Raw genomic sequence first — 23839 nt, 5'->3', positions numbered from 1 at the left:
TGAATACCCGGGGCCAGGGAGACAGCTCAGCTGGTAAAAGGCTTGCCTTGCAAGCATGAGGACCTGAGTTCGATCATCAGAATCCACATAAAAACCAGGTGTGCTGGCACACACTTATCATCTCAGCTCTGGGGAGGTGGAAACAGGTTGTCGGAGCTGCCTAGCCAGCCAGCCTAGCTGAATTGGCACATTCTAGTTGAGTTAGAAACTCTGTCTCAAAAAACGAGATGGATGATGGCACCTACACCCAGTTACCTGAATTCTGCATAGTGACAGATCTGGGTCTGTGCTAGGTCTTCAGGAAGACGGCATACACGCTGCCATGTGTCCTTGCATTAGCCCAGCTTTTGTCTCCTCATGCTTCTAGAGGCTAGGAAGGTCACTGAGGAATGACACCCAAGGTTGACCTCTGACCCCTACGCATATGTGTGCACATACAAAAAGAACACTTGTCCCAACAAGCTAGAACCTACTCTTACAACCTCATTTACCTTACTTAATCTCTTCTACAGAGGTCCTACCTCTAAGCACAGCCACACCAGACTTCAGGGCTTCAACCTGTGAATTTGAGAGGAGTGTCATTGCCCCAGCATGCTCAGATCTCAAAGTAGCAAATCCTAGCCCAGAGCCCCACAGACTCTCGGGCTCTTTTATCCTTATAGGCACCTAAAGTGTCCAACATCACAGCCATTACCAAGATCTCCATGTTCATGGATGCTATGGGGTTGGACGCATGGGGACAGAAACTGAATCTTAGGCACTCACTGATGACTTTGAGCAATATCTCAAAGCCTCATCCTCCTGGCTATAACAGAGAACAGCACTTATTGCCACAGTCATAATGCAGAAGGAAAGAGGCAGGGCATGTCCTGGCAGAGTTTGGTGCAGACATAGGTGTCTGGCCACCTTTCCCCTTAGTTCCTCTTCTTCTTGCCAGGGTCGACATCTAATGTCAGTTGTCCATGGTTCCCATTCTGTTTCCACGATCAGAAGCATGGCTGGGGTCTCTGCCATGGAGTAATAGCTGGAGTTTGCTCTGACATAGAGTCCAGGAATCCACATGGGGGTGAAGGTGGGTGTCTGGCAGAGCCGGGTGGGCATGATGGTCTGGGGGAATGTTACCTAGGGATTGCCTTGTGGTCTGCAGGGTATGGGCCTCATCCACAAGTCTCCTCCTTCCCTCCACGCCACTGTTTGGTCACCACAGGTAGATCCTGAGTGAACCTTAAAGAGTAAATAAAACCCAAAAATACCCGAATGTTTTAGGGGAGATAAGTTACACTTGCAAATAGCCGTACACAAAAGTTTTCTTCCAAGCCCTATTTTTTTTGCGAGCTATATAGTTGGTAGTCTGGTCTGAGCTTGTGTCTCCATCAGGGGGATTCATCTTTGGGCTCTGTCTTTCCCTGGGAAGTCTGGGGGGAGAGGAAGAGCTGGTCTGCTTCCTTGATCAGATCCCTATTGTGTCCTGGTTGAACAGAATGAGAGAAACTGTAGCCTTTAAGATGGACACTGTGAACACTGCCCACTTGCGTGAAGCCATGGTCTTCTGGGGACCTGTCTGCTTTGTGCCTCAAAGTTGATGGCCAGTAAAGATTTGTAAATGAGCAGCCCCAGTTAAATTAGTTACCCAAGAGAAATACCAAGAAATATCCACACAAGCCTAGATGTGAATATTCACAACAGTATTATCCATGGCAGAGCCAAACCAAAAGCAATCCCTGTGCCTATCAACAGATGGATTGATAAGCAGGATGTTGTATATCCATACAATGGAATACTATTCAGCCATAAAAAGAAATCTGCCAGCATATGGAAAATATGAGTGAACCCCCACACTAAATCAAGTGGGCAAGCCTACATATTTACATGGCATTCCCAAAATGGGCAAATTATGGGGACAGAAAAGAGACTCATGGTTCCCTAGGACTGAGGATGAGGACAGGAAGTGATTGCAAATGAGGTTTAGGACTAATTTGGGGGGGCAATGGATACTTTAAATATGTGTGATACTGATGGTTCCTTAATTTTATAAATTTGTTTAAAATGACTACGGTGCACCAAAGGAGGCTGGCTTTTATGCTATAGAATTATACCTCAAGAAAACCGAGAAGCTGTGACTGCTTAGGCTGCGTATCTGGAGCTGAGAGCTGTGGCCTCTCATCATTGTGTGGTAGCATCTGTTTCCTTTGTAGGAGACAGGTATCATGCCAGCCTACAGTGTCTTTGACTCCAGCCTTGAGTCCCCTCCCCACAGGGCAGGGCACTGTCTGGAGAGTTTGTCAGAGAAGGAGTTGTGTTCTCTTGGAAGTTCAAAGAGATTCATTTTATGGGATTTTTTTAGAAGACACCAAATGACTTTCCTATCTCACTTTCTCATGCTATAAGTGACTTCCACTAGAGGGACAAAAATCACCCAATTTATCATTTTCTCTAGGGAAAGTCATAGACATCTCACAACAGGAAAGGTCTCCCTTGGTACTCTAATGGGCTAGTGCCTGACACATACCCCTAACTCATCCCTCATGGCCCAGGCTCATGGTGTTGCCTCCAGGTATGGGTTCTGCCTGACCAGAATGATTCAGAATGGTTAAACCCTCTCTATAAATCCCTCAGAGGAGACAATCTCAGGGTGTGTCTGTGTAGGAGGCACCCCTCAGCACTGACTCCTTAGGGTGACTCTTGAGTACAAGGAAGACCTATTGTTTGAAAGAGCATGCTCCCTTGTGCACACACACACACACACACACACACACACACACACACACACACACACACACACACGGTTGTGGAGGGGAGCTTGCCTTGCAGTTTGGGGAAGTAAAGTCTTCTAAAAGTTTCCCAGACTTGAACACTTGAAAAGAGTCTGAGGAGGGATGCCGCCCCACTCACAGCTCCTGCAAAGCCTGTCTGAGCATCACTTGGGCAGCTCATTGACTACAACCTTGAACACAGCACACACTGAGATGCATTTTCTCCCACTCAAATGGCGGGGAACGAAGTGCAGCTGCTAACCATGTCCATGCTCTGCTCTGGGTTCATTCTGAGCTAAGATGGTTCCTTTTCCCACTCTTCCTTCACGAAACAGGGTGGAAGGACTCTGGAGAAAGGAGCACCATGTATCCTTTAGCAAGTCTGAGGGTTTCTCCCATTGCATGACGGAACATCACAGGTGACGAGTGACAGTGGGTTTCAGAGCTCATCGCCTTGCTCAATGACCTGGGGCCAATCAGTTATTCTTGATCTCCTGTAGCCTTCCATCTCACCAATCGAGGGTGAAGCTTCGGATTCCCCAGCATGCACCTGCCATGATACAGAACTGCCCTTTTGCACACAAGTGTTCTGTAATTTCTTTTGTCACTCCTAGAGTTCTTTAAGTACAGGGATGGTGCTTTGTGTTTGACCACAGACCATCCAGTGCTCTGGACTCAGTGTCAATGCTCAGTGTCATTGATTCCCTGGATGATTGACATGCTCACAGGGTGTAGGACACAACCGTATGAACAGGATAAAGTCCATGCTGTGGTGTGTTTGGTTAGATGCGGGATAGAAACATGATGCAGTCCTATGGCTGCCATATGGCTGTGTTAATGGGTGGCAGAGGCACAGGTCTGGAGAGACCCCTGTGTGATGCTCAGACCAAAGCCTGCAGAAAATGCAGCCACATATGAGCAGAGGCAGCTCTGGATGATGAAATGACCACAGACTGCTTTTCCTTTCATTTCTCAGTATTTTTGTCACATAATAATAGAGATTTTTTCATTTATAGTGGTAGAAAGTAATAAGAGTAAGTTACGTAGGAGCTGGGGAGACGACTGGATTGGTAAGGTACTTGCCACGCAAGCTTGAGGACCTGAGTTCAATCCCACGTTAAAAAGTAGGGCCTGTGGAGACAGCCAGGGGTAAGGCACTTGCCATGCAAGTGTGTGGACTAGAGTTCAGATCACCAGAACCCATAAAAAGTAGGTGGGCCTGTTGCAGCCTACCCATAATCCTGGCACATGGGAAACAGAGAACTTGCCAGAGCAAGCTGGTTAGCCAGACTAGAAGAATAGGTAAGCTCCAAGCTGAGTGAGAGACCCCACCTCAATATACAAGGTACAAGGTGGAGCCCAATTAAAAAAGACACCCAAGGAGGCTGGAGAGATGGCTCAGTGGTTAAGAGCACTGACTACTTACTCTTCCAGAGAACCTGGGTTCAATTCCCAGCACTCACATGGCAGCTCACAATTGTCTGTAACTCCAGGATCCAACACCCTCACACATGCAGGCAAAAACGCGAATGCATACAAAATAAAAATAAATAAATCATTTAAAAAAAGAAAAGAAAGACACCCAGTGTCAGCCTTGGGCCTCTGCCTATGTGTGCGTGCACACGCACATACACACACAGGAGAACGCTCATAAACACATGCACACACATTTATTCGTATTTTTAAAAAGAAAAGAAAACAATGGGCATGATGGCACACACTTGTAATCCTAACACTGAGGAGGCAGAGACAGGCAGATCCCCGGAACTCACTGACCAGCCAGCCCAGCCAAATCAGTGAGCCCCAGGCCACGGAGAGACGCTGTCTAAAAAACATGATGAACTGTACCTGAGAAATGACACCCAAAGTTGACTTCCAACAGACACACACACATGCATAGGTATACACACACACACACACACACACACACACACACACACACACACACATACACACACACACACACACACACACACACAATGAGAACGGTGAGGAAATTAATACAATCAGGACTTCAAGACTCAGTGCAATGATATGAGGTTGGCGACATCCTCGTCTATGGCTCTTTGTAAGTGCAGGCCCGTGTTGTCCAAAGTGCGTTCCAGGGCACCCTAGTCCCCACCACAAGTGTCGCATCTCCGACAAGCATGGTGACTCACACATTGTCTAATAACCTCGAGTATTCCTACAGCGTGTCTCTGTTCAGCGTTCTCTGACTTAGCTTCAGAACCCCATCGAGCTGGAATGGCGTTGCCGGTGTCACTCATGGGAAAACACCGCTCTGAGTTAGTGTTATTGTTTTTAGAGACTCTCATGCTGGGTTGAGTGTCTTCATTTCATTTGTTTATTGGTAATACTCCCTTGGTGAGAGGACTTGGACAGATTACAAAACTAGAGAGCAGCTAGAGCCGAAGAAGCATTTTAGCGGCGTAGGAATCGGATGGTGGTGGGTGGAAGGGTGGGGGCGGGGAGAGACGGCTCAGTCAGTGTAAGGACTTACCACATACACATGAGGACTGGAGTTCTGTCCCCAGCACCCAGCTAAAGCAAAGCCAGACACAGCAGTGCACCCCTGTAAGCCCAGGGTTGAGGGGACAGAGACAGGGGGATCCCTGGGGCTTGCGGGTCAGCTAGCCTAGCTGAATCAGTGAGCTCCAGGTTCACTGAGAGACTGTCCGAAAACTAAGGTGGAGAATGACTGAAAGAGATCCTGATGTCACCGTTGGGCTCAGGGTGTGCGCGCACGCACGCACGCACGCACGCACACACACACGCACACGCACACACCATGTGATTTGGTGGCAGTCTCTCTCTTCATAAAGCTGCCCGGTGTCACTGCCTAGTGCCCCGCATTGTGAAGCTCATCCTGCCGTGTTGACCACTTTCCTCACTGTTGGCCCCATACCTTGTCAAGAAGCATCTCGTGGAAGGAGGATCTCTTTTAACTCACAGTTTGGGGACACAGGCCGCTGGCTTTCCTTTGTGTCCTTTTTTTCCACTCAGTCCAAGACCCCAACCCGTGGAGTGGTGCCATCCACATTCAGGGTGGGTTTCCTCCTTCAGTCAATCTTCTCCGGAAGCTCCCTCACAGACACACCCGAAGGTGTGCCTCTGCAGTGCCTGAGGTGCCTCTTAATCCAATCAAGCATGACGGCTGCACTTGCACTAATAAAAACCGTAGTTGAAGAAGCATGCTAGAATCCTCGGCGAATACCCCCTGTCTCCTCAGGGGTCTTACCACGAACCTGCATTTTATTCCTAAACAGCCATTGTCTTTATTTCCACCATTATTCCTTTGAATATGAGCTCATGGCAGAGATAACCCCAACCATGAAAGACTTCAGGGACTGAGCAAGCCTGACAGGTAGTAGGGAAATGAAATCCATCATACTTTTTGCCGGAAGTGGATTCACCTTCAATTTTGAGAATTCGCTATGAGCCAAGTCAGAACACTGGTGGGAGGGCATGAAGCAAGAAGCCAGGCCAGTCCTTGTCTCTCCTGGGCCTGTCCTCACCCTAAGGCCCTTGTAGGGCCATGCAGAAGATTGAATAGGAGTTATGGCTGTGATTTCCCCAGGGTTTTCCCACTTGGATGTGGACACGTCAGACATGGGAGGATATATATCCATCCCAGGTTGGCTTCAAATTCACTGTGTAGCCAAGAAGGATCTTGAGCTTCTGGTCCTACTGCCTATAGCTCCCAAGAGCTGGGGTCACAGGTGTGTGCCACCACAGCTCTGTTTGTGCAACGTTGAGGATGGAACCCAGAGCCTTGTGCATGCTAGGCACGTTCTCCACCACCTGAGCTACACCCCAGTCTAAGCTGGATATTACTAAAACACGAGAGAGACTGGCCTTGACTAGCCATGGTCTCACTTCGGTTGATTTTTTTTTTTTTTTTTTTTTTTGCTCAAACAGATGCAGCAGATCTGTCACCGTGAGTATAGTGATTCAGAAAGCATGCAAACTTCCATTCAATTGAAATTGTTTAAATAGCTGTTGGGGTTAAGCAAAACACAGAGAGTTAAACCCAGTATGTTTGGTGCCCATTTCCTGCACCCCTGTGAGAAGGGCCTCTAGGCAAATGTCTTTCTCTATTCATCTAAGTGCTGGGGAGACGCCACGAAAGGCAAGTTCTGCATGTCTACATCTGTCCATACTCACACTGGACACAGGCTCTCTTGCCTGCTCAGGGTCTTCGAGAACACAGACAGGATGGTGCAGCTCAGCTGTGGGTGCAGCTCAGCTGTGGGCTGCAGCCTGAGTTCTCCAAGACACACAGTTTTCTCTGTCTACGGTCTCTCACCTGGCAGCTGCCCAGAGCTAGAGGCTTTTAGGGAAAACTGGGAGGTGAGGCTGGAGGCCACTTGCAGGAGGCTGATTAGAGTAGATGGAAAAAGAAGTGATGTCTAATTGGGTGTGATGTGCAGAATAAGAGGAGAATCATCGGGTTTTCCAGCTCAGGCAGAAAGGAGCCTCCATCAAGGTCCTGTGCCTTCTAGATGACGACACTCATCACCCCCTCCAGGAGAAACCCCTAGACCCTATTGCAGCCCAGCAGCACATACACACATGTGAGATGAAAAGGAGGTGAAAAGCCAGACCTGGTGGTGCACACATGACATCCCAATACTGGGAAAGCTGAAGCAGGAGGATCTTAAGTTAAGACCAATCTGAGCTGCAATAAGTTCGTGGTCGGCCTGAATAACTTAGTGAAGGTCTGTTTCAGAGTTCAAAGGGTGGGGAATGCTGGGTTACAGCTAAGTGTTAGAAGCTTGTCTAGCATGACAAGGCCCTGGGTTGCATTCCCAACAGCACAAATAAATACATAAGCCTGGGGATGTGGCTCAGGCAGTAGAGTGGTTGCCTAGCATACATGAAGCTGTAGCTTCTTTGGGCCACTAGCTCACAAATAACGACACAGATACTTAGTAATTATGAAAGCTCAGCCTTAGCTTAGGCTTGTTTCTAACTAGTTCTTATAACTTAAATTAACCCATATTTTAAAATCTACATTCTTTTAAGTGGCTCAGTTACCTTTGCTCTGCACTGCCCATCCTGCTTCCTCTGAATCTGGCTGGTGGCTCCGCCTTTATTCTTCCCCCAGACCTCTCTGTCCCCAGAAGTCCTGCCTAAACTCTTCCTGCCTAGCTATCGGCCAATCAGCTCTTTATTAAACCAATCGCAGTGACACATCTTCACACATCTTCACCATGGATTCAATCCCTAGTATTTCTTAAACTGGATGTGGTGACATACAACTGTAATCCCAGCACCAGGGAGGTACAAGTAGGAGTATCAGAAGTTCAAGGTTATCCTCAACTTCATAGCAAGTTCAGTGTTACCCTGGGACATATGAGACCCCATGTTTCAGCGTCTCCATCTGTTCTGGAATTATGTTCCTCAAACTCAGCATACAGATCACCTGTTGAAGTCAGGTCTGGTTCAAGGGTCTGGGGTAGAGCCCAAGAGTTTGCCATTCTAAAAGGCTCCTGGGACAGAGTTGAAGGGTGCTGGTAGAACCTGGCCTGGGGTTCCCTCCCTGTGGGCCAAAGCTCCCCAGTTAGGAAACCTGACATGCATCCATCTTCCAGCTATAGTCCAGAGCATTGCCCAGCACCCAACCTCCCTGTCCCCATATGGTTGCCAGGGATCCAACTGTGGGTTCAGCCAGAAATCTGAAGACCCAGCTAACACTCCTTCTCTTCTTCAGGGGAGGAGCGCCCCCGGGAGCCCCCGGGCCCTGCAGAGGCCCAGGCGCCAGCTGGGACAGAGGCTGGCGGAAGGACGAGCCGGCACCGCTGGACATGCTCTCCAGAGCAGCTGCGGAAGGTCTTCTGGGGCGTGGCCGTCGTGTTCTGCGTGTGTGCCTCCTGGGCCGGCTCCACACAGCTTGCCAGGCTGACTTTCAAGACCTTCGATGCACCGTTCACCCTGACTTGGTTTGCTACCAACTGGAACTTTCTGTTCTTCCCATTGTACTACGTGGGGCACGTGTGCAAGTCCACAGAGAAGCAGTCTGTGAAACAGAGATACAGGTAAGGGACCCTTAGTCGACGGTCACTCACCTGGGGCTGTTCCCCAAATGCCGAGCTGCTGAGTTGACCCTGGAGGCCAGCGCTGGTGGCCAGTGGGAGGGACCAAGAGTGAGACACCACAGTAAATGCAACTGCTCTGTCCTGAGGTTGAGGTCAGAATTCTCTCTGCCTTCTATAATGAAGCCTCCAGTCTCCACCTCCACCCCTCCACCCTTGAAGGCCATTCCTATGCAATAGGGAATAGGGACCATCTTCCAGAAACAGCCACGGCAGGTCTTGGAGGTATAGAAATGGAAGTAGAACTCACTCAGGCAAGGGGAATGAAGCCAGGCTGAAGTAAGGACAAGAGTTCCAGGAACCAGGTGCTTGGGAATATCCTGCAGCTCACTTCCCTTACTTCACCTCTTTCCAGTTTCCTACACATGTCCTTCCTCATGAGTCTGAGTATCTGACAACAAGGTGGGGTGTACAATTAATGAACTGTATCCCATGATGACCCATACCTTACCACGCAGCAGGCACCCGAGCCCTTTCTGAGAGCAAAATCATTGATGTGACCATGGCGTTCCATAAATAGCATACCTTGTGGTTGCTCTGTGTCTGACATGGGCTGTGTCCAAGGACTGGCCCATCTGTTTTACCTGAAACACCCTGTGTTAGTCAGGATGACACTAAGAACACAGGAAACCTGCCTTTCTTCAGTCCCTGGCACTGAGCAGAAGCTGGAAGTCATGGACACTCCCTTCCATCCCCATCACCTTCCTCCTCCCATACCCCATCCTTAAAGTTGCTGTCCTGGGTGGCTTCTCTGTTGCTATGATAAAACATTTACTAAAACCAACTTAGGGGAGGAGACAGTTTATTTGGCTTACACGCCCTGATCACACTCTTTCCTTGTGAGAATCCAGGGCAGGAACCTGGAGGCAGGAACTGAGGCAGAGACCATGAGGAATGGTGCTTCTTGGCTTGTCTCCCATGACTTGCTCAGCCTGCTTTCTTACAGCACCCAGTACCACTTGCCCATTGGGGTAGCTCAACTTACAGTGCACTGGGCCCTCCCGTATCAATCATCAATCAAGAAAATGCCCCCATTGGAGGCATTTTCTCAGTTGAGGTTCCCTCTTCCCAGATAACTCTGGCTGTGTCAGTTTGGAAAAGCAAAAACAGAAACAGAAAAAAAAAAAAAACCCTAACCAGCACAGTTGCCAAATCCCACTGGGCATCCACTTCACATCTCAGACCTGTCTGGGGTTGCTCTTTGAAGTCACCGGATTGGGAAGAACGGCACTGGGACCAGGGGGAAAAGAAGTCTGCAGAGTGACAGCAGTCTCAACTGGAGCAGACTTTTTCTGGGTCCTCACAGAGTTAGAGCTGGAGTCCTTTAAAAAAAAATTGACCTGTGACGCAGGACCCAAATTCAAAAGGAAGGGAGTTTGATGGTGCTTGCACTGAGCCCCATGGCCAGCCTCCTAGGTTCTTCCAGAGTTTGGGGACAAGAACCCAGAGCCCATGGAGTCTTCCATGCTGACTTAAGGCAACAGCTCCTGGGCCAGCCAGAAGTGGCTAGGGAGGTACTTAATGCAGCACTGCTGAACAGCAGCCAAGACAGGAAGCAAAATAGATTTAGGAACCGTGAGAGGGCCTAAGAACTCCCCAAAGGCGAGAAGGAAATAACGGCCTGAGTCATGGAGAAAAACAGACATCCAGGAAAGGATGCATTTGATAGTTAAGTGGTCCGGAGTGGATCGGCCTGTAATTAGGAGACAAGACAAATGTTCCCTCCTCTTCCCATCAGCCATCTACACAGCAAGAGTCGCTGGACCACAAAGGTAGCATAATGCTATCCTAAACACAGGCAGTGGCCACTGTCCACCTGGGGACAAGGTTGACTACTGACACTTTGGGGACAGCCCAGCGCAGCTTAAACTGTTGGGCTGAAAACTATGCTTGCAGTGTCAAGCTCAAGGTGGTTATACAGTCAAGGTAGGCAAGATGAAAGGCCACTCAGAAAGATTAGTCACATAGAGAAAATCATCAGTGCCTGGAATCCAGGCTACCGGCTTCCTCTGCAAAGCATCCAAAGAAGGTCAAGATAAGGGGCTGGTTGAGATGGCCCGACAGGCAATGGCGTTTGCTGTAAGCCTGACCCTCGGAGTGTGATCCCCAGGCCCACATGGTGGAGGGAGGAACCAACTCTACAAGTTGTCCTCTCATCTCCACTGGTTCGCCATGACACACATGCACCTGCCCCACCCCACCCCATACCACCTCCACACACAATAAAAAAGATGTAATAGGAAACATTTTTAGAGGTTCGAGGCATAAGTTAGTGGTTAAAAGTGCTTGCTGCTCTTACAGAGGACTGGAGTTTGGTTCCCAGCACCCACACTTGGGCAACTCACAACTGCCTGTAACTTCAGTTCCAGGGAATCCAATGCCCTCTTCTGGCCTCTGTAGGCACCAGCGCACACACATGTTCATGCACACAGACACGCACACATGCACACAGATACAAACACATATGCATAAATAAAAGTAATAATAAAATTTTTAAAGCATCATAAAAACAAATTCAGCTCACTGCCAAGTTGTCTGAGGACCACAGGGAAGAGGGAATAATTGGATGACAAAGCCAATTTACACCTTGCCCAATTTCTATCTCAAAGTTTATCCCTACTTTTTAATGCGGTCCTTTCTAAGCCTGAGTTGTAGAAGTTCCATGGCTAGACAAGGATGCTTGTTTGCCAGCCAGTTCCTGGGTATCCAGGGAAGCCATGAACACCACCACAGGGTGAAGGGAGGCTCTCCCTCGATAGCCAGAAGATTCTCGGTATCCTAGACCTCGCTGAGGAAGTCACAACTCAGATGGGGAGGACTCAAAACAGTCTAAGACTCCCAGAGTGGAGAAAAACCAAAATCACATCCTTCATCTTCATGTTTTAATGCCAACTGATGCTAGAGGGAGCCTTAGCAGATATGGAGATGGGTCTGTTGGCAGAGAGCATTAGCAGAGAACCGAGGGAACAGGAGACAGGCGGAGACCTGTGGCCTCAAGAAAGAGGTTGGATAGGTACAGCAGCTTCTCTGAGGTTTCCAGGGAACAGACAGCCCCTTTAGACCCAAGAGTGCCAGCGTCAGCAGCATCTAAACTAGAACAGATGGGACCTTTGCAGCCTTGTCAGTGGGCCTTCCAGAAACTTCTAGCCATTGATCTGCTATCAAAAGCAAATGCTGAGACCTTCTACCACCACGCAGCTGCTAAAAGAGAAAAAAGAGAAAGAGAGAAAGAGCAGGGAGGCAACGGCGGCTTTCCTTTGGTTTTTGTAGTTCTAGGCTTCCGAAAGCTGGCCCTTGATCCTCCTCAGACATGAACAGCACTCAGAGGCAAGGGCCATTTCAGATCCTGGAAGTTTTCCTGTGTCTCACCTGCAACTACTTTCAAATACTCACTCAGAAGTTTAATATAAATTATAAATGCTCAGCCAATAGCTCAGGCTTCTTATTAGCTAACTCTTACATTTAAATTAATCCATATTTCTACCTATGCTTGCCACATGGTGGTACCTTTATTAGTTAGCATGGCACATTCATCTCCTGCTCCCTCTGTGTCTGGCTGGTGACTCTTGACTCTGCCCTTTTCCCTTCCCATCATCCTCAGTTTGGTCACCCTACCTATACTTCCTGCCTGACTCCTGGCCAATCAGCATTTTATTACACCACTTTGAGTGACGAATCTTTACAGCATACAAGAGGATTATTCCACAGCAAGTGTGTGTGCCTACCTGCACAGGTTCCCACAGGAATGGTGCCAACCTTGCAGAGACAAATTTCAGTGTTTGCAACTAGAGGTTAGTTGGTTTGGTCTGAAAATGGTTCCTGTGTGTCAAAGTGAGACACTGGGAAGCAATAATCAAAGAGCTTTGCCTTCACGGAGCTCAAAGGCTGGGGAGGGAGCAAGAGAGGGGCTGCATGAGGGAGCCAGGAAAAAGCCCAAGGATGCATGGCTTGGGCCACAGGGAACAGCTAAGAAAAAGTGAGGTGGACCAAACAGATGGTTTCTGAGTGCTGAAGGAGGTATGGAACATTCTAGGCAGATGGAAAGCCTGGAGCCTAGGGAACTTAGGAGGTGTGTGGGTGAGAGCAGCGAGGGAGCCCCTGCTCCATACAAAGAGGTTCAGAGCTGGCACGACTCCCAGAGCTACCGCAGTGACAACCAGGTTGCAGGCTTTGAAACCACTCCTGGAGAATAGGACGGAGTCAGGCTGCAGGCCAGGTTAGCTCACCAAACACCTCCCTAATGTCTGCCTGCCCAGGGCTTGTGGTAGGTGTGGATGAGACACATGTTGTCCTACCCCTGAAGACCTCACAGAGTGGGAACAAAGCCCACAGAAAACCAGAGTGGAGCATGAGGAGGAGGTGGGTGACACCTCAAGGCAGACAGGCTTGACTGCATCTTGGCTGGCAGTGTGATCTTAGGACTCTGCCGTCAGAGCAGGCCAGATAGATAGGAAGGGGTGTGTGTGTGTGTGTGTGTGTGTGTGTGTGTGTGTGTGTGTGTGTGTGTCTGTGTCTGTGTCTGTATCTGGGCGGGGGCTGGAAGCGTGATCTTAGGACTCTGCCATCAGAGCAGGCCAGATAGATAGGAAGGGGGTGTGTGTGTGTGTGTGTGTGTGTGTGTGTGTGTGTGTGTGTGTGTCTGTGTCTGTGTCTGTATCTGGGGGGGGGGGGGGGGGGCTGGCAGCGTGATCTTAGGACTCTGCCATCAGAGCAGGCCAGATAGATAGGAAGGGGTGTGTGTGTGTGTGTGTGTGTGTGTGTGTGTGTGTGTGTGTCTGTGTCTGTGTCTGTATCTGTGGGGGGGGGGGGGCTGGCAGCGTGATCTTAGGACTCTGCCATCAGAGCAGGCCAGATAGATAGGAAGGGGTGTGTGTGTGTGTGTGTGTGTGTATGTATGTGTGTGTGTATGAGTGTGTCTGTATGTGTGGGGGTGCATGTGGACATCTACATGGAGGCTAGAGGTCAACCTCAAGCATCACTTCTCAGATACCATCCACCACCGTGTTTTTTCACTTCAGGACAGGGTTTCTCCCAGGCCTGGGACACACTGATTAGGTTAGGCTGGCTGTCCAGGAAGCAACAGGGAATCTGTCTGTCTCCATGCTCACACCTGGCTTTTCTATGTGGGTTCTGGGGATCAAACTTGGGTCCTCATGCTTAAGCACCTACAGACTGAATCATCTTCCCAGGCATCGCGGCTTTAGTCTCGAGAAACAGGAACTTCAAGGTCTTGGGCAGAAGACTGATAACATCGGGGCCGATGTCAGGATTCCCGGAGCTGTTTATGTAACCGGTAACAGCATATGTTCACATTTCATGTCGGAGGAGGGATGAGTCTCAGGTGTCTCTTTGGTGGGGGAGGGGTGTGTGCTCAATTCCCGCACAACAGCAAGGAAAATGAATGCAAATCCAGAACCAGGTCTCTTGCTTTCTAATGTTCAGCTTCCTTTTCGGCCTCCAGAAAACCCTTGTGTTGGTGAAAATCATTTCCACTGCCATGTTTATTGAGTTGCAGCATTGTCAAGAGAAGTCTTCTTCGTAGGTAGTCTTGGAGCTGTTTTGCCTGGTGCTGTGGTTAGTACTGAGGCATAGAAGGACAGCAGGAATTAGTACTACCCTGTACCTCCTGCCTCCTCGGCTGTCAGGCCACACGGGCCAGGCCAGTGCTGACTGATGGGTTCCCTTCCCTCTCCTTGCTCACCCTGAGCCCCAGGACCACTCAGACCATCATTCCCACCAGCAGTCCATCATCAGCTGCTCCCAGAAACAAATGAGCAGGGCCTTCCATAGCAGGAGGATGGAGAAGCTCCCAGCTTGAGGGGAGCGCCCACGTGGTGTTCCAGACCCCATCTTTCTCAGCAGCGTTCAGCACCAGGTGTGATACTGTGGCACTTACCTGTTGCTCATTTCCCTCCAGAAGGCACGCTCCCTGAGGGTCAGGGTTGCCGGAACAACTCACAAGCTTCAGTCCCAAATACTGCGTCTGTGTTGTTCGTTTTTGTACCAGGGTCGGGACGCTCTTTGGAGACTGCAGTTTGTGATTCAGCTCCTGTCTGTAGCTTGGTGGCTAACAATGGGAATTACAAAGGAGTATCCTCAGGCCAGGAGGCTACCTTCAGGCTTTCAGTTGAAGCAGAATGCCACTCCTGTTAACATGTACACACGTGCAGATAGCCAACCAAGGAGCAGTGATTCTGTGTCTAACCGGGAAGCTGCGGTGGGCTTCCTGAGTCAGCAAAGAAGGAAGTGAGTCCGAGCGGCTGCCTAGGTTGGTGTTTCAGGGTGGTGCTTAAGGATTCATTTTATAAAAAAAAAAACAAGACAGAGGGGCTGGAGAGATGGCTCAGTGGTTAAGAGCACTGGCTGCTTTTCCAGAAGACCTGGGTTCAATTCCCAGCACCCACTTGGCAGCTCACAACTGTCTGTAACTCCTGTTTCATGGGATCCAGTGCCTTCTCTGGCTGCCGTGGGCATTGCACACACCTAGTGCACAGACATAAATACAAACAAGACACCCCGGGAAAATAAAAACAGTAAATCTTAAGGACAAAAGGCCGAGCATCATTTGCCTGCCCTGTCACCCCCAGGCGGATACGACACTCTGAGGGGCAGATAGAACATCCTGGGTCCTAGCTGAGAGCCTTCCAGCCTCTGCCCCCATGCACACCTCTCTGTAAACAGCTCTGAATTCACACTTCAATACGGGGTAGTGGAACACCCCACAGAAGTTCGGGGCTGAGCATTCCTGAAGCACTTCTCCGCTCCACTGGGGCAAGTTGGAGCTGGACCACCAGCTCCTGGTCTTTTCTGTCCTCCCCAAGCCAGCTGCTCCGTTATCTCGGGTCTCAGTTAATCCTTGAACAGATAACAGGGATTGGCTTAGAGTTCAGCAGTTCAAGAACGTGATCGGTTTTAACGTTGTGCTTTTGGAGCCTGTGGGAATCGGCTGCTGCGCCGTGGCCTCGGCGGCCTTGCGTTTTGTCGAGAGGGCAGCCCCTGTGCCTGTGTCTGTTAGGTGTGTGCTTTGAAGAAAGGAAGTGGCTTCTGTGACTGCCGTGCCACCCCCGAGGAACTGGGTCTGGGGGCAGGGAGTAGGTCAAGATACCCCTGAGTGGAAAATAGACCTCTTAATGTTTTAACATAAGTGTCAAGGTCTCTGTCAAGGTTTTCAAGGCCAGCCTAACAGGCTTACAAGGTGTGGGGCAAGAAAAGCTAGCTTCGGGGGCTGGGAGTAAAGTGCTCGCCTGAGCTCAATTCCCAGCATCCTCGTAGAAAGCTGAGTGTAGTGGACACTTTCAATCCTACTGCTGGGGAGGCAGAGACAGAGGCAGGCAGATACCTGGGGTGCTGGCCAGCCAATCTAGCTTTCTTGTTGAGTTCCAAGTCAGTGAGAGACTCTGTCTCAAAAAAAAAAAAAAAAAAAGTTGACAGCACCTGACACTCAAACTTCTGGCGCTCTCTCTCTCTCTCTCAAACACACACACACACGTGCGCGCATACACACACACAAATATATACCCTCTACCAACACATACACACACATACACAATACACACTACACAAACATGCAAACACATATACACATACACATAAATATACATACACTCCACACATTCATGAACACACCACAAACACATGCACACACCACACACACACACACACACGCACACGCACACGCACACACACACACACACACACGCACACGCACACGCACACGCACACACACACACACACACACACACACACACACACACACACACACGATGCTGGGGGCTAGGTTCCAAGAGGAGGAAGCCCTTTACTCTCATGGGTCTTGGAGAGGGGTCAGTAACCATGTATGCCAAACGATGAGGAAGGCTCGTGGGTCTGGCACGCAAAAGATGCAGGGACTCGGCGTGTGTGTGCGCTGCTTCCCAGTTCATAACCAGGAAGGCTGAGGCCCCACCGAGTCTTACCTACTAACGTTGAGGCATGTCTCATCTTCTGTTACGTGTAGTCAAGACTGATGAACCAGCTGGTAAACGCAGTGAAACTTAAAGTCTCACATTTAGCAAAAGGTCATCTGCCCCGAGACTTAGAATGATCAGAGAGGGACCACAGAAACCTCTGATCCAGCTTGTTCATTTTATCAAAGATATCATCTCTTGTGTTCAGAGAAAAATCACTGGGGCCCCTTGTTCCCAACAGCCCTAAACCTCTCCGTAAATACATCTAAGAGGTGGGCCAAAGCAGTCGTTCCTCATTGGAAGGAGCCTGGGGGCCGTGCCTGGGCAGGGTGAGCAACAGGGATGGAGCAGCACTTGCCCACACACTGGGCACTGTGGTGAGGAGCGAAAACACAGGCTGGCCATCAGACAGCTTGGAATGGAAATCAGCTTTGTTTTCATTTGCTACAGAGGCACAGTGAAGTCAGCTAAAGCTCCACACCTCAGCGCCTGCTGTTGGGGTTGGGTGCTTCCGTGGGTGCCACCGTTATTGTGGGTCACAGGCTTGGACTGAATAGAATTAAGTGCATAAAGGCTAAGCTGTGTTTGATCTCAGGTTTCCTACCCATCTCTGGGACATGGAATATAGATCCCCAAAGTCAAGTAAACTAATCCTTGTTCTCTCCAGGTAATAAGATGGTGATAATAACAATGATGGCCATGAGAGGACTGGTACTGAGGATGGTGATGAGTAGTGATACTGATGAACATGGATAATTATAATAGTGGTGGTGATGGTGGTGAGTATGATGATGATGATGGTGATGATGATGATGGAGGTGTTGGTGGAAATAATGATAATGATGTGAAACTGAGTCATTCAGCTCAGAGGATCTATGTAACTGGTGTGGAGCTTGTGGCAGGGAGGCCAATGGTGTATGGTGTCCTTATTTCACGCTACTGTGGTGAGGAAAGGTTTCTTAACAGAAATGATCTTTGGGACAAGCTTGGACGTGGGAGTGAAAGCAGTGCTGTGTACATCCCCCTGTCAAGTCATTCTAGAACTTACCCAAGAGACAGATGAAAATGTGAGGTGACTCATTTGCCCAGAAAACAAGCTCTTGACACGCCTTTATTTTGTGAAGCAAAATGAATAAAGGTGAAATGTGCTGTTGCTGTGCAGCATGCCAGAGCATTTGTCCCTTGTCATATCATTCTTCTTGTGTGGCCACTGCCTCAGCCCGCCTGTACCCTATGCATCTCTGGCTAGGCTGGCTGCATTGGCTGGCCCCGGCCTCATAGGAAGAGACACTACAGTGGTGTCTCCGGGTGCTTGTCCTTCTTCCTGCCTGCCCCCCCAGCAGTTGAGCATCACAGGTTGCCTCTCCTGCCACTGGCCCCATGGATACAGGAGGCCAAGGAGGTCAGGCATGGGAAGAAGTGACCCCAAGCTTGGCGTGAGACTGGTTCAAGTTCTCAGTCTGCAGCTTGTGTATTATGTGTTTGTGGGTTTGTTAGCTGTAAGCATTCCTTTGTCTTTCTCCTACTGAGAACTGCATAACTGTCCATTCCAAATTCGGGATGCAAATCACCTCCCCTGGTGCCTGATCTTTGGGCAGTGCTGTGTTGACAGTGGTTACTGATGCTAGACAGTGAGTCCTTTGGTGGTGGGTTTAATCAGTGCCAGGATTCCACTTTAAAGTCTGTGTGTGTGTGTGTGTGTGTGTGTGTGTGTGTGTGTGTGTCTGTCTGTCTGTCTGTCTGTCTGTGTCTGTGTGTGTGTGTCGGTGGAGGCTTGAGGTTGACATCAGGTGTCTTCCTCAATTGTTCTCAACACTATGTTTTGAGACAGGGTCTCTGACTGGCCTAGAACTCACTGACTGGGCCCCAGGCATCCATCTGTCTGTGCCTCCCCAGTTATAAGGGGTTATAAGCATATGTCACCATGCCTAGGTTTTTCTGCTTGTTTGTTTGTTTGTTTGTTTGTTTTTTCTTAGCATGGCTTCTGAAAGCTCTCACTAAGGTCCTCACGCTTGCGAGGCAAGTGCTTCACTGTGTGAGCTTTCTCCCCAGCCCACGCGGTGTTTTTCTTCGGGTTATTGAGTCACAGGGCATGAGTACTTGTCTCTTCTTGTGTTTTCTCTGGCTGCTTTGTGGTGCTGCCTTCTACATAGCTTTCCTGAGCGAAGGACCTGGGAGCCTACGGAAAAGACTCCCTTGATTGCTGTACCTGCTCTTCCGAGCAAAACTGGACCCCTTCCCGCGGTGCAGCCTGCACCCTGGCTGGGCAGTCAGTAATCAAGCCCTTCACCAAGACATAGTTATGTCTTCCTTGAGCCACATGCTCAGGAGCAGGTGAGGCGCGTGCCCAGCTGTCTGGGGAGAGCCCCCTCTCCATCTGCACCCCTGCCTACTGCAGATCTAGTCCTGAGAGGAGGGGGACCAGCCTCCAGCTGAGGGTCCCTGGAGGGGTCCCACCTCCTGATTTCCCATCTCATTCCTCTTCTCACAAGTGTTTGCCTCTAACCTTGAGCGTTCCCGGTCAGTCGTGTGCTAAGAGCTCCTGTCTCTGAAACAGTTCCTGGAGTCAGAGCCGTGAACCTGGCCTTGAAGAGCTGCTTCTGGTGTACGTTGTCTGTGGGGCCCCGCCCCCCACAGTCTAGTTGAGTCGTCATGCAAAGCAAGCAGCGGGACTGGCCAGAACAGACGGCCTTTGCTGATGCCTGCGTGCAATCTATTCTTGGGCTTCCTGGACCTTTTAAAATAGAATTTCAGTAATTACATTTACCTCCTCAGCTGATCCCTACTGTACCCAGAGAACACAGAGACAACTTAGGTACATAATGTAACATTGTGGACTGAGACCCCTTCTTTCCACGCAGTTCCTTCCTAAGTGCCCAATTTTATGACGCTTACATTTAATGAGTTACTCCCAATCATGCATACATTATTAATGTATAACACAAAAGAAATTGAAAGGACTAGAAAAATTAAAGGTCCCTTGTTTCAGGAACACATCATCAGACTCTTTATGTACCAGTCCTTTCACCACACACGGGGAGGACAGAAGAGAATTGTTTTTCAAAGGTTTTAAGCACTTCCTCAACAAAATGGGAATCCTGGATGAGCCTGGTGGTATGGGGGATGAGGGGGTCTGTCACACGCTGTTGTATGTGGTATGAGTGTGTGTATGTTCATGTGTGTATATAGGTACACACACACATGCTGGTGTTTCAGTATGCCAGAGGTAGACATCGTCTTCCTGGGTTGCTTTCCATCTTATTGAGACAGGGTCTCTTGCTGAACCTGGAGCTCACTGAGTAAGCTAGACTGACCGGCCAGTGAGCTTCAGAGACCCTCCTGTATGGGGATTACAGACACATGTGGCCAAGCCTGACTTTTTTGTTTGGAATCCGAAACCAAGTCTTCATGCCTGTGGGTCATAACTTTACTCACTGAGCCCTCTCCCCAGCCTCTGATCAGCTGTTTCTAGGCATTTGGTTATATTAAAGTTGAATGGGACTCGGTCTCTTTCAATCCACTGTGGGAGGGCTGTGTGTTATGAGGAATGTTTTTCCTTACGTGTCTTGAGCAAAGGGAATTGATGGGGTAAACTGAGGAAGCCATAGCCACATGCATCGTGAACACTCCTTTTTGGAGATGTGCCTCTGCACGTAATTTTACCTTCCCTGGAGAGGAGAAAGGGCTGGCACCACTTAGCTTTCCTAGTCAAACCTCAGGAATCCTAAGCAAGACACCACTGTCCCATTTACATGCCAGTGTGAAGCAGACCCTCCTGAGGTTGGGGATGGGGGTTAGATTAGGACAGTCACTGCCGGGATCCCTGTTCCTCAGCTGTAATGGGAGCTTGCTCCAGGGAGGGGCTGCATAGCCAGGGACTTCATCCTTCCTCTGTCTCTAACTTAGGCCAAGCCAGTTGTCTCCAGTGTGGCATGCCCGCAGTTTGAATGTTACGTGCCCCCATAGGCTCTTGTGTTGGACACATGGGCTCCAGACGCTGGCACTGGTCTTAAAGTGGCACTAGGGGAAAGTGGGACCCGGCTGGAGGTGGCAGGTCACTAAGGGGCATGGGGCTTGAAGGCTGTACCTGTTTCTCGCTCTGAGATGAGTACTCTGCTCCCTGATTCCCCCCCTGAATGTGAGGAGCCTCTGCAGCATGCTGCTGCCATGAACTCACTGGTAGACTGAAAATCTTCTGAAACCATGGCCCAAACTCTTCTCTCTTCTGTTCAGTCACTTGTTGGATATTCTGTCTCAGTGATGAGAAAGTAACTGATGCCCCCAGCAAGGCAGGTCAGAGATAGCCTGGCATCTTCCAACCCATCCCACTGTACCAGCTGTATACTCAGGATCCCCGGGCTTCGAGGGATGGAGATAGGAGAATCTCCAGAGTGACAATGTCCCTGTCAATCAACAGCATGAGTCAGAACTCAAGTTCTGAATGAGGGAATTTGACAGGCAGCCAGCATCACACTAGGGAACATGATCTCTGTGCCTGGAATTGGAGTCAGCCTGGAAACTCACATTCTCAAGTATGCAGCTAGACATCCTCATGGTCTTGGATGGGGATAAGGCTGAGTCTGTAAAATGGTTTGCCTTGTACGTGTGAGGACCTGAGTTCAGATCCCCGGAATTCACAGTGATGTATGTGCAGCTGTAACCCCAGCCCTAGTGAGGTGGGAGGTAGAGACAGGAGATCCCAGATGATTGCTAGCCTGACCTGCTTGGTGACCAATGAGAGACCACCCCTATCTCAAACAAAAGATGGAAGGATGGGCACCTCTGACCTCTGTGTGCACTGTTTGTGCATGCACGCGCGCGCACACACACACACACACACACACACACACACACACACACACACACACTGCATGGAGGGCAGCAGAATAAGACTGATAGAAGGGCCGATAAATTATTTGGAGTGGAAACATGCTATGACTAGAGACATATGGAGGGTAACAGGAAGGAGAGAGCAGGGTGTGCTTGCTGCTTCCTGACCCACTCTACTTCCGGATGACTGCTTATGTGTACAGTGTGTGAGAGCCACAGAGTTACAGGCCACTGAGGATGCAGCCAGGTACAACCTGACCCAAGCCGACGACACACTGAGTGCCAGACCACTACACGTTGACAAAACCCTTATATAAGATGCTAGCAGAAGTAGCAGGAACAATGGAGCAGAGCACAGTGCCCTGGGCTCAGTGGGAGAGTGCTCTGGGGACTGGGGTCCTCTGTCAGGAGGTGCAGGGCCATGAGAAGGGCAGGCTGTGGCCCCAGCATGGGTCACAAAGGAGACAGTAGGCACCGCAGTTATACCACAGCCAAGCTCAGATCTATTCATGGATCTCAGGGCTGGAAGACCAGGTGTGAAACCCAATAGGTCTCAGCAGGGACACTGGCAATGGCTTCCTTAAAGGTCCAGGGCAAGAGACAGGGGCAGGCTGGGTACTGAAGGTGTAAAACAAGAGGAAGGAAAGAAGAGAAATGGGAGGGGAGAGGAGGAGAGGGGAAGGGAGGGGAGAGAACAGAGAGGAGGAAGGAGGGAAAGGAAGGGGGGAAGGGAGGGGAGGGGAAGAGAGGAGAAGAGAAGAGAGGGGAGGGGAGGGAAGAGGAGGCAAAACAGAGAGCCTGTTGGGTGTGTGTGTGTGTGTGTGTGTGTGTGTGTGTGTGTGTGTGTGTGTGTGTGTGTGTACATGTGCAGGGGGAGGTACGTGCATGCTTGTGTGTGTTTTTGTCAGATGGGTTTGCTAGTTTGCCATGTAGGTGTTTGAGACTAGCCTGGGCTAGACACAACCCTGTCTCAAGAAAGGAGAGGAGGGAAATGAAAAAAAAAAAAAGAAGAGGGGTAGGTTTTCAGCCCCCTCGGGCTGTTTTCCCACAGGCAGGCTCTCTCTCCCAAGCATAATGACCATCTTGGTCAGAGGCTGTGGCCGGTATACAACTCTCTTCCTACCAGAAGTACCCCGAATGTCAGAGCCCAGAAAACAAAAGGGGTTCCTGTGGCTGCTCACACGAGCAACCTGCCTTCCCACACCCACCAGTCTAGCATGGTGGGCCCACACAGAGTGACAGCCAGGGTGAGCATGCCGGACAGCCACAGCCCGAACTGCAGGGGCATATGATGGGCACTGCCTGGATCCTTCTACAGCAACCTCATGCTGCTGATTAGGATGGGTGGAGGGGTGCTTCCAGTGAGCTGCGGGTATCAGTGCCAGGAAGCACATGACCACCTGTGGGAATGTGACACATTCCCATTCTCCTGCCGACAGTCACTGACCATTCAGAGAGTGGCAGGGCAGAGAGACAGCTGGATGGGTGCTGTGTCTTCTCCACCCCCTGCCATTCCTCTTCAGAGGGTGCCCCTTTCCCCTGGCCCCAGCTGTCTCAGACCCACCGCCATCCAGATGTGGTGACCCATGTCCCTCCCCCACCATGCATCTGCCTTCCTCTTGGTTCTTCTTCTCGTCCATCTAGAAGCTCTCATTCTTCATCCTTCCAAATGAGAAATGAAGTTCCTTTCGTCCTCACTTGTGCTTCACAGGGATCCAGCCTGAGCGTGAGCCCATGGAGCTGGAGGGAGCTGTAGCCTGAGTGTGAGCCCATGGAGCTGGAGGGAGCTGTAGCCTGAGTGTGAGCCCATGGTGTTGGAGGGAGCTGTAGCCTGAGTGTGAGCCCATGGAGCTGGAGGGAGCTGTAGCCTAAGTGTGAGCCCATGGTGCTGGAGGGAGCTGTAGCCTGAGTGTGAGCCCACGGAGCTTAGGGTGATTTTACTATTCTCAGATGAAGGAAATCATGAGAAGTGGCGTTCTTTGAACAAGAAAAACTGTAACTGGGTCACAAGAGACAAATGTGCCTGGAAGTGTGTGGCAGGAAGTACCGTGGTCAGTGGACGTGGCAAGACTTTGAGGGACTGTGTTAATTACTTTTCTTCTTTGGTTTGTGCTCGGAGGGAACACCGTTCGCCATGGCAGGGAAGGCTCACTCACATTTGGACAGGTCAGAAAAGACCAGAGAGGAAGCCAGGCTGGCTTACAACCTTCAAACT

At 50.0% G+C, this 23839-nt stretch overlaps 1 protein-coding gene across 2 annotated transcripts in view; it reads left to right on the top strand.

Moving 5' to 3' along the window:
* Slc35f3 (solute carrier family 35 member F3) overlaps positions 1-23839 on the top strand; it is a 250873-nt gene that overhangs the window by 168171 nt on the left and 58863 nt on the right. For both annotated transcript variants that reach the window (XM_052728987.1, XM_052728988.1), the window contains one exon: positions 8467-8791. In XM_052728987.1, the coding sequence (XP_052584947.1) occupies positions 8467-8791 (325 nt within the window). The remainder of the gene's footprint in view (positions 1-8466; positions 8792-23839) is intronic.

This window comes from Peromyscus californicus, unplaced genomic scaffold, assembly GCF_007827085.1.
Source record: "Peromyscus californicus insignis strain IS unplaced genomic scaffold, ASM782708v3 Scaffold_8__1_contigs__length_139910024, whole genome shotgun sequence".
Classification (NCBI taxonomy): Eukaryota; Metazoa; Chordata; class Mammalia; order Rodentia; family Cricetidae; genus Peromyscus; species Peromyscus californicus.
Note: the sequence above shows the minus strand (reverse complement) of the source record. Positions and strands in the feature narration are given on the sequence as shown.